The sequence below is a fragment of the Nicotiana attenuata genome, chromosome 7 (assembly GCF_001879085.1).
Source record: "Nicotiana attenuata strain UT chromosome 7, NIATTr2, whole genome shotgun sequence".
Lineage (NCBI taxonomy): Eukaryota > Viridiplantae > Streptophyta > Magnoliopsida > Solanales > Solanaceae > Nicotiana > Nicotiana attenuata.
The window spans coordinates 101,595,518-101,607,480 of NC_031995.1; the positions used below are offsets into that span (position 1 = coordinate 101,595,518).

An 11,963-nucleotide genomic window follows, 5' to 3' on the forward strand; every position below is an offset into this window, starting at 1 on the left:
ACGAGGAATCGGATGCGATAAAGTCCACGATCGAAGAACTCGAGCAGGCCGTATTGATCGAGCATCTTCCGAAACAAAAGGTATACCTGGGGACGGGGTTAACCCCCGAACTCAGGAAAAAACTCATTCAATTACTTATCAATAACATTGATTGCTTCGCCTGGTCCCACTTAGATATGACAGGGATCCCACCGGAGATAACTACCCATCGACTAAGTGTCGATCCCAAATTTAAACCGGTGAAGCAAAAGAGGATACCTCAGTCCGAGGTAAAGCATGCGTTCATCAAAGAAGAGATAACCAAACTTCTCAAGATAGGATCCATTAGGGAAGTAAAATATCCCGAATGGCTAGCTAACATAGTGGTAGTCCCTAAAAAAGGGAATAAACTTAGAATGTGTGTAGACTACAAAGATTTGAACAAAGCATGCCCTAAAGATTCTTTCCCATTGCCCAACATCGATCGTTCGATCGATGCTACGGCCAGCCACAAGATCCTTACTTTTCTCAATGCCTACTCCGGGTACAACCAAATTCAAATGAACCCAGAGAACCAGGAAAAGACTTCATTCATCACAAAGTATGGTACATATTGTTATAATGTAATGGCCTTCGGGCTAAAAATGCAGGAGCCACATATCAACACCTAGTTAATAAAATGTTCGTCAAATAGGCAATTCCATGGAAGTTTATATTGATGACATGCTAGTTAATTCCTGCGCGTAGAGGACTATTTGACCCATTTTCAGGTGACGTTCGATATCCTAAGAAAGTACAACATGAAGCTCAACCCTGAGAAATGCGCTTTTGGAGTCGGCTCGGGCAAGTTCTTGGGCTTCATGGTGTCGAACAGGGGTATCGAGATCAACCATGATAAAATCAAAGTCATCGAGGAAATCACCGTAGTGAACAATGTGAAGGTCGTACAACGGCTGACTGGACGGATAGCTGCCCTAGGCCGATTTATCTCGAGGTCATCAGATCGGAGCCATCATTTCTTTTCCCTACTCAAGAAGAAGAACAACTTCGCATGGACTCCGGAGTGCCAACAAGCCTTGGAAGAATTGAAATGGTATCTCTCAAGCCCACCCCTGCTCCATACTCTGAAGGAGGATGAAACACTCTACTTGTATTTAGTCGTGTCCGAGGTGGCGGTAAGTGGCGTGTTGGTTCAATAAAAGCAAGGTACGCAATTTCCTATCTATTATGCGAGTTGGACCCTAGGAGATGCTGAAACCAGGTACCCATATTTGGAAAAGTTAGCTCTTGCAATAATAAGCGCATCTAGGAAATTAAAACCATATTTTCAGTGACATCCTATATATGTATTGACTACGTACCCGCTTCGAAGTGTCTTGCATAAGCCCAAATTATCGGGCAGATTGGCCAAATGGGCCATCGAACTTGGAGGGTATGATATCGAATATCAGCCTCGAACGGCTATCAAGTCTCAAAGTTTGGCTGACTTCGTGGCCGATTTCGCGCCTACCCTCGTACTCGAAGTAGAAAAGGAACTCTTGCTAAAAATGGGTACGTCATCGGGGGTATGGACCCTCTCACATACGGTGCCTCGAATGTGAAAAGACCCGGGCTCGGCATCGTTTTAAAACCGCCTATGGGCAATGTCATTAGGCAATCTATCAAAACTTCTAAATTGACTAACAATGAGGCCGAGTATGAGGCCATGATTACAGGTCTCGAACTAGCCAAGGGCCTTGGAGCAGAGGTCATCGAGGCAAAGTGTGACTCCTTTTTGGTGGTAAATCAAATAAACGGGAGCTTCGAGGTTCGGGACGATCGAATGCAGAGGTACTTAGACAAACTTCAAGTGACATTGCATCGCTTCAAGGAATGGACACTGGACCATGTACCTCGAGAACAGAATAGCGAGGCCAGTGCACTTGTAAACTTGGGGTCATCGATTGAAGAAGATGATATCGTCCCGGGGACTGTCGTCCAACTATCGAGGTCGGTGGTCAAAGAAGGCCATGCAGAAATTAATTCAACAAGTTTAATGTGGGATTGGAGGAATAAGTACATCGACTACTTGAAGCATGGGAAGCTCCTCATGGACCCAAAAGAGTCGAGAACACTTCGAGCTAAAGCAGCTCAATTCTCACTCAATGAAAATGGAACGTTGTATAAAAGAACCTTTGATGGACCACTGGCAGTGTGCTTGGGACCCGGGGACACCGATTATGTATTACGAGAAATCTACGAGGGCACTTGTAGGAACCATTCTGGTGCCGACTCTTTGGTTCGCAAGGTGATCAGAGCGGGGTATTATTGGGATAGCATGGAAAAGGATACCAAGGAGTTCGTTCTAAGGTGTGATAAATGCCAAAGATTTACACCGATGATCTATCAACCCGGTGAACAACTCCATTCGGTCCTATCCCCGTGGCCATTCATGAAATAGGGGATGGACATCGTCGGCTCCCTACCAACGAAACCAGGTAAAGCTAAATTTATTTTGTTTATGACTGACTACTTCTCAAAATAGGTAGAAGCGCAGGCCTTCGAGAAGATAAGAGAAAAACAAGTCATCGACTTCATATGGGACCACATTATATGTCGGTTCGGGATACCTGCCGAAATAGTATGTGACAATGGGAAACAATTCATTGGTAGCAAAGTGACCAAATTCCTTGAGGACCATAAAATCAAAAGGATTCTATCAGCGCCTTACCACCCAAGTGCAAATGGTTAGGCCGAGTCCACAAACAAAACCATCATTCGAAACTTAAAGAAAAGGTTAGATGATGCAAAGGGGAAATGGAGAGAAGTATTGCTCGAGATGCTATGGGCATATTGAACGACGTCAAAGTCGAGCACGGGGGAGACCTCGTTTTCATTGGTATACGGGTCCGAAGCATTGATCCCAGTCGAAGTCGGGGAACCTAGTTTCAAGTTTCAGCATGCCACCGAGGACTCAAATCAGGAAGCTATGAACACTTCTCTCGAACTACTAGATGAAAAGCATGAGGCTGCATTAATTCGAATGGCCGCAAAAACAAAGGATAGAAAGGTATTAGAATAGAAGGATGAACCTTCAATATTTTGGAGTCGAGGACTTAGTCCTAAGGAAAGTCACTCTCAACACTCGAGACCAAACAAAGGGAAACTAGGCCCCAATTGGGAAGGATCGTACCGTGTCCTCGGAGTCGTAGGGAAAGGATCCTACAAACTTAGTACAATGGAAGGCGAGCAACTACCAAACAATTGGAATGTGTCATTGCTCAAACTCTATTACTGCTGAGGTATGACCTTCTCCCCTTTTCCATTTGTATATAAAACTAATCCTTACAGATATTCGATTGGAAACATCGAGGCACCTTTCAGCTCGAAGACCTTGGGTTTTAAAGCAGGCATTGCACTCTTTTTCCCTTAGATCGGGTTTTATCCCAAATGGGTTTTACCGTCAAGGTTTTTAACGAGGCAACACCTATATGCTACTAAGGAATATTCAACAAGTATTCAGGGCTTCTATTCAATCAACCTCGAACACTGGGGGGCATCACCCTCGGAGGACGCATTCTCGAAGAAAGCAATTTATGCCAAAGAGGGCCTCGATATGGGAATGTTGTAATGGGCCAAATGGTCAAATAAACCATGTCCATGTAGAATAGTCGAGCCCCCAGCGGCAAAACATGTACACATGTATCAATTATTTGAAGAAGCATTCTTATTATATCAAAACACTTTGTTCCTCAAAGAAGTCTACGATTTTCACTTTTAACGGCTCAAGGGCCAAAACCCCGAATGCACCCGAATACTCGGGGACTGTCATCGACAATCAACACATCGAGTCATCGAACACTCGAACTTATAAGACCTCAAAGAGGCACACTCGAACTTATAAGACCTTAAAGAGGCACACTCGAGCTCACAAGACCTCAAAGAGGCATCCCCTCGATAATAAGGCCAAGGCCATCACACTCGGGGACTAAAGGCTACGGCCATATGAAAGACTACGGTCATATGAAAAGGCTACGGCCGAAATAATACGGCTCGGAGATGTTGGACTTCCGCCATAAAACTAAAAGGCCTTCATATACTTCGAAAAAACTAATTAAATCAGGCTACCCTCGGCAAAAGCAAATTATAAGGGGCTTCGATATAATCAGCCCTCGAATAATGCTAAGTCTTCGATAACATCAGCCTTCAAACCTCAAGAGGTATTCGATTAAAGTTGCATATCAAATTACAAACGAGGTTCCAATCAATCGAACCTTCGAAAAAATTGAACGAATATGAATACAAAAAATACATGCTAAGGCATACCAAAATTTTCACTAAGTCTTTAGCCAGAAAGAGGGAAAAATTTATAGCCATTTTAGAGGCCGAATTGGCCCTACCTAAGAGCCTAAGGGCCAATATTTAAAGAGCTTAAAGGCCGAAGCACACCATGCTCGAGAACTTACCCAGCTCAGACTCAAAAGTCCCGAGCTAAAACTTAGCTCGAAGATCGAACCTTAAGTGGTAACCTATTATCAATCGTTGATCAAAACACAAAACTTGAGGGTCTACTCTACCCCGAATTTGAATCAACACTCAGAGATTATAGCATCAAAAATCAAGCAAACTTAAAAGAAAAATTGAAGTCAAACGATCAAGGAAATTCCTTTCCTTTTTATATATACAAAAAGATATTACACGGGAGTCCTACAAAGCAAATACTTACAAAAAAGAAAGAAAAAATTCTACCTACACCAGAGGGGCATCCCCCCCCCCGAAACCTGTCACTCCCCCGGGACCAGCCTCTTCCCTGGAGCTAGTTTCTTCGGCAACCTCCTCATCTTCATCATCTTCGACGTCATCATCATCGTCGGAGGAATGGACAAATTTGGCATCAGCCTCATCTGCCTTAGCTTGCTTTATCTCCTCGGAAAGATCGAAGCCCTTAGCATGGACCTCTTCGAGGGCCTCCCTCCGAGATCGGCGTTGGGCATAGTCATTGCCTATTTTCTCTCAGTTGGAAGCCCCTCTTAACTCCATCTGAGCATCGGTAGCATCCTTCAAATAGATGGCCACCATCCTGTCGGCCTTGGCTTGTATTTCTCTGGCTTCGGCCCAGACTTCCACAACTTCAGCCTTGGCCTTCGCAAGACCAGCCTCGAGCTCGGCTATTCTGCCAGCCTGAACTAAGTTGCTCCCTTGAGCATTTTGAAGTTGAACCTCGAGGTCCGATACCTTCGCCAGTGCATCATTATTAGCCACAACGAGGATGTCCATCTTCGCCTTCCATTCATTGCACTCGGCTCGAACTTGATCTACCTCGCCCCGGAGCTGCCCAATCATATCTAGCTTTTGTTGTAGCTGAGACATTGAAGTATTAGCCTTCGAAGACGGGAAAGGTAGCCCGTATTTTTTCAGAACAGAGGTTACCTGCTTTTCTAACTCACTCTCGTATTCACGAGCTTTGGTCAACTCCGATCGAAGATGCTTCAGTTCTTCCTCCTTTTTGTCAAGGAGAAGCCTAAGGGTTTTCTCCTCATTCGAACCTCTACGCAACTCGGCTTCACAATGATGCAATTCGATCTTCAATTTGTCAAAGGCCTACAGAAAGGAAAGGAATGATCGATTAGACAAAAGAAGAAAAGTATGGCATTGGAGAAATTGCAATACCACTAAAAACTTACAATTGAGCAAAGATGTTGAGCCTCCTCAAAAATTGAGCTCGCATCCGCTGGGTCGACCTCATCGACCCCAACAAAGAAACCCTGGAAGGGGTCGTTTACACTCGGGACTCCGCCTAGCTCGGACATCTTCAAGATCAGAGCATCCCTAATGGCATTCTCGGAGAAGGCCGGAAATGACGAGGAATGACCTGCTGTCATGGCCTCGGGAGATCACCCGAGGCGCTCTGTTCAGGCAAAGAAGCTTCGAAGCTCGCTCCCTTTGGAGTAATTCCAGAAGTTTGAGAAGCAGTTACCACGTCAGGTGATGCAGGGCCTTCATCCCCTTTTTCTTTTAAAGTTCATTCCTCGAGGCTAGGGGCCCTGATCTCAGCAGGCTTGATAGCCTCGGAAGATTTCCTGGTTCGAGTCACCAATATCGAACCATCCATCACGTCACCGTCATCGTCCATAGACTGGTGGACCGAGTCAATATCCACATTGATGACGACATTTTTCTTGCGCCTCCAAGCGGGCTATGCTTGGCTTTGAGAGTCCTCACTCTTTGCGGACCTTTTTCTCTTGTTATCCTTCTTTGGTTTTGGAGCCGGAGATCCTACTTCTTCCGGGGCGGCCTCATCTCAAAGAACTCATCAATACCTGTGATAGAGGAATCAGGTCACATGAAGGAGACATTCTTAATAAGGAAAGAAACATTATGACGCATATCGTAATGTTTCGCTTCCAACTTGCCCTTCGACAAGTCCTACCCACTTGCGTTTGTCGTATGATGAAATAGCAGCTAGTTTGCGAACCCAGTCCTCGAGGTCAAGGACCGCATTAGGCATCCACGGGACCGCTGCGGAAAAGGGAAAGGAATAATTATGCGAAGTTTAGCAAAATTTATAGGAAAGAACTAAAGCAAAGAATTCCACTCACGTCCGAAGTTCCATTTCTCAGGGAACGGCAGGAACTCCTTGGGAATAACATCAACGGTCCTCACCCGGAAGAACCGGCTCATCCAACCTCGATCCTTGTCTTCGTCGTTACTGGCGAAGAAGGACTTGGTTGATTGGCGTTGGAGTTTGATTAAACCTTGGAAATGTTGAGGTCGATATAATCGGATGAGGTGGCTGAGGGTGAACTCGAGCCTGGCCTTTTCGACGAAAAACCTCATCATTATTACGATCCGCCAAAAGGACGGATGAATCTGGCCCAGGGTGACTTGATATCTTCGGCAGAATTCAAGCACGAGCGGGTCGAGGAGACCCAACATAAAGGGGTATGTATACACACTTAGGAACCCCTCTACGTAAGTTGTGATGTCCTCCTCACGAGAAGGTATTTGCAGAATGACCTTCTCTTCCTATTTACACTCTCTCCTCACACCATCGAGGTGTTTTTTCTCAATTGACCTTATGTATCTCGATGCATGCTCTCGATGACTGGGGACGTCGGGAGGGTTCTCGACTATAAAGTCCTTTTTCAAAGAAAATTGTTCGGTACGATCTCATGAAGCGTCGGCGGTTTACCTCCGGCCGGACGGGAAGTAGAAGTGGAGGTTCCTTCTTTCTAAGGAACGAACTTGGAAGTTTATGCCATCGATTCTTTAGAAAAAGAAGGAAGAAATGAATAAACCGGCGAGGTTTTGAGCTAATACAGCGGAGGAACCAGTGGTGAAAAGGAAACGTATAGAGGAAAATAGGTGTTGCAAGGTGGAAAAGTTCTTAATGAGAAGAGAAAACAAGTATATATAGAGGAAGTCGGCGATGGTTCATTAATATTGATGGCCGACCGGCTCGGACGTGCATTTGATGCTTTTGGGGAAAAGCACCGATGGGACGCTTTGGTCATTTCAACGCTTACGTCATAAGAGTGATACCATCATAAAGGACTTCGGAAATTCAAATCGTTTCATATCATTTCATTCTAAGAAACGCGGGGACTATTTGTATACGGTCTAAATTGGAGAACTCGATTTCGGAGATTCGATCATACCCCGAGCTCGAGTTCGGAAGTAAGAATCGAGCCCGGCCGGGATATACGCACCTCGAGAAGCAAATCAGAGACCCGTCATGATTTGCCTCGAGGACAGTACAATTTCGATGACACTCAAGAAAGAGCGGGAATTTCTCAAGGACACGTGGATCGGGGCATAAATTAAGAGATAAGATTTGTCCGGAATATTACGAGTCCGTACTAGGTTGTTATACAACTGTACCAATAGAATTCCTTACCATAATTGGGAATGTACCATATTAGGATTTTCCCCTCCTATATAAAGGGGACCCCAATCATTTGTAAACATCATCTCATCCACTGCAATAGAATATTCTACTCTGCTTTTCTCGTTTACTGTGCTCCACAATTGTTCTTCAGCTTTATTGTTTTTACTTTATTGTTCATACTTTATTTGCTCTTAACCCACCTCGAGGCTCCCGAGATAATCGAGCTTGAGGTCCCCGTTGCTCTAACAACACTGGTTTGGTTCATCAATCCTTCTTACTTAAACCTAATATTACTTGTATATTCACTAGTATTGGAATAAATCACATATCTTTAAAACCACAAATCACCATTAATTGTTACTCACATTTTTCGAGGTAAACAGAAAATATTGTGATTCTTAACAAGTTCGAGTTTTACAAATAAAAAATCCTGATAGGAAGTACTTTTTCTTTTAATGGACCTAAAGTGTGATACTAATTCAAATTAGTGGGTATTCAATGCCAATAAAAAACAAAAAAAAAATGCATAGCAAGAAGTGGGACCCGCTTTGGTGCGTGGATGATAATATGGCAAGAATTGAACCCCCAAAGTCAAATATAGCAGCGTTTGGATACTGAAAATTACCCAAAATTGCTTACATGCAGGGAAAAATTCCCCTTTCTGTATCTAAGCTGGCACTCTCTCTTCTATCGGGCCGGATCTTAACCCATTTAACACAAAAAAAATCTCTCTAATCTCTATAGCTAGCTCAGTGCACCAGATCCCTAATTCACTCAAGATGAAAAATCCGCAGAAAACTGCACCAATTTCATAGCAATAACAGCAAATTTATGCTGCTTTTTCTCATCAAAATCTCATCTTGGCTCAAGGTCTCTCTCTCTCTCTCTCTCTCTCTTTCCTATTTTGTTTACTTTGTTCCTTTGAACAGTTAAACCAAAACCCTAATTTATAATTCTCAAAAAATGGTTCTAAATTATGGATTTTGAGCTAATTATCAAAATTGATTCTCATATGGGCTCACAATTTCGTGGCCCTTTTGGTTTTTTCCTTTTCTTTTGATAAATTGTTGATTTTTATTCTTAATGCGATTTACCCTAAAAAAGATTGCACCTTTTTTAGAATCCTGCGTCAATTGCTCTCGTTTTTGATTTATTGTTTTATAAATTATTTGGGTTTTCAATTTTTTTGGCTTCTGGCCTAATAAAGTTAGGTTTTCTGCTCAATTTTAGCTGCTTGAATTTGGCGTTGATTTTCTAAGTGGAATAGTAGTATAAGTTATTGGATGAAGGTGAAGATTGAGGGTTTTCATTAAATTGATTAGGAGAAAGAGGAATCTTGGTTTTCATTTGGTATAGTGAGAAAGGTCGGATATTTCCCTCATTTAGCGTGGAAATTGGAGGTTTTTGTGTTTCTTTTTTGTGTTAGGAGAACTGGTGAATTGCCATGGGGGACGGTACACCTAATGCAATGAATCTTGATCTGAATTTGGGACCTGTTGAAAGTCCTAATGATGATTCAGAGCGTGTTCCTGCATCATTTCCCATTGAGGATATGAATTTGGAGGATTTGTTAGATGGTTATCGATTTAGGGAAGTTGTTAGGCAAAGGAGGAGCAGATGGCGGTCAGTTTTGAGAAACATTCCAGTCCCTGCAGAAGCTAGAAATATTGCAATGGAATTCATTGGTAGAAGTGAATCACAGACAGGTGATGCTAGTGTTGTTACTGAGGAGAGAGCCTCTGAGGTGACAGAGATTTTGGGGAAAAAGGAAGATAATGAAAAGGGTAATAGTGAGGAGGGAAGCTTCTTTGATTGCAATATATGCCTGGACTTGTCCAAAGAACCTGTTGTGACTTGTTGTGGTCACTTGTTTTGCTGGGCCTGTCTTTATCGATGGTTGCATCTCCATTCGGATGCAAAGGAATGCCCTGTTTGTAAAGGGGAAGTGACTATGAAGAATGTAATCCCAATTTATGGCCGTGGAACTAATGTACGGGAACCTGAAGAGGATTCAACTCTGAAAATCCCTCATAGGCCTCAAGCAAGACGTGTCGAGAGCTGGAGGCAAACTATTCAAAGGACAGCATTCACCATTCCAATGGAAGAAATGATTCGCCGTCTTGGCCATAGATTTGATTTGTCTCAGCTGCAGCAGCAGAATCCTGAAGGTTCTCATGAATTACCTGAGCGAAACAGCTCGTTGCTCAACCGTATTCTTACTTCCAGGGGAATGCGCAGAGAACAGAATCCTGTGCTGCCTTCGGATGATGTGGTTGACTTGACACAAACCAGTCCTACTAACTCAGATGTGTGGGAAAACCGTCGTCTTTCCTCTCTGTTACTACATAGATCAAATTCACATCGAGCTGCTAATTTTGCCGATCTTGGTTCTGTCTTTGGTTCTGCTGGAAGGGTGGTTGAACCATACTTCCGTAGTAACAATGTGGAGAGGAATCAGGAACAGCCTCTACCAGTGGATGATAGAGATTCTGTTTCGAGCATTGCCGCTGGTATACACTCAGAGAGTCAGACAATGGATACTGCTGCTGAAATAGATTCTAGGGTGTCCCTCTCTACATCATCTTCCAGAAGAAGAAATGATACTTCCAGAGTTTCAGATGTGGATAGTGGAGATTCACGTCCACATAGGAGGAGGAGGCTAAACTGATTTGCATTTTCAGTCTTCCAAGCATGCCTTACCCCCCCCCCCCCCCCCCAGTATGGCGTTGATACTTCTGAGCTTTTATTTAGGCATATCAGTAGGAAATGTACTTTCAAGAGCTTCATAAGAACCTTTTCATGTTTTCTGCTTAGTGTACCACCATTAGTTCTCTTACCTGGCTGGTTCAAGCTTTCAAGTTGCAAGTCATTTGCAAAAAAAAAAAAAAAAAAAAAAAGAAACTTCTATATTTGTCTTTACCTCTGTAAATAACCTTGCAAATGGTAGTTTTATTTGTATACCTGCTTTTTGATGTCCTCAATAAATCAAATATCTTGTCCATATAATTCATTTCAGTGGCTTAATTGGTATATTTCTGAAAAGTGGTGCATGCACCTATTATCATTGTGGCTGTACACAATGCCAGAATGTACTTACTCATGTAGGCAACAAAAATCATCTTGAGATGAAAGATAGAAGAATTGCCATTCAAATTCTTCGGTTAAAGGTACTGATAATGTTTTTGGATGTCACTAGCTTAAGGATAAATCATTAGGTGTATTTGAAGTTATCCTCCCTTCATAAGTATAGAAACTCTATATATTTCTCCATTTCTGAGGAAATCTTCTATGCAGTTGTGCATCCTATAGAACAGAACAAAAGAGCTTTTGGGCTTTTGAATAAATAAACGTAATCTATATGATCTGAGCAATGTTATGTTGCTTCTTTGTTTCAAACGTTGTCTCGGCTATCTTGCATTCTTGATCAAGTTGTTTGCAAAATACCATTCTCTATGCCTTAAATCTTTGTTTTGTTTCAACTTTCTATTATGAGTTTGTTTAGTTTTTGGTGTCTGAAGTGACCTGTATGTATCTCAAATACATGTTATCTTCAACTAGCACAATATAGGATAATTTTCCCTACTGGATCAAAGCAGATGAGAAGAACTCATGTGCTTCTCTTCACTAAGATCTGAATATTGGTTTCTGGAAATTTTACTTGCCTTCTTTGACCACTAGGCCACTCTTTTTTTTTAAAGCACGTTCTTGCCAATACATTATCTTCATTTTTCTCCGGATTGTAATCTCTAATGAAAAATATAGCTCCATGAGCAAAAGCTCCTGTCATGATGAATCCTGCGATATATTGGTGGTGGGTATATAATGCAGCTTGTCCACTAGCCAGTGTACCTAGAGCCTATGTTGCTCGGACTCTCCCAAAAATGTGGCAGGAACGTGTCGGATCCTCCAAAACTAGTGCATTTTTTAAGGATCCGGTGCGGCTACTTTTTGGAGAGTCCACGCAACATAGCCTAGAACTATAGGTTACCCCTTTTGAATGGGCATATCATGTGTTTTTTTAAATAAAAATAAAAAATTAGTGAATAGGCTTGTATCTAATCTACTCTAAGATGAGATTTAAGAGATGATTATCCATAAAAGGATGGGTAATTGTTCA

At 42.6% G+C, this 11,963-nt stretch overlaps 1 protein-coding gene across 1 annotated transcript; it reads left to right on the top strand.

The window, feature by feature from the left end:
* On the top strand, positions 8,463-10,847 carry LOC109229592 (RING finger protein 219). Its single transcript, XM_019395089.1, has one exon. It carries the CDS (start codon positions 9,291-9,293, stop codon positions 10,512-10,514), a length of 1,224 nt encoding a protein of 407 aa, XP_019250634.1. The 5' UTR covers positions 8,463-9,290; the 3' UTR covers positions 10,515-10,847.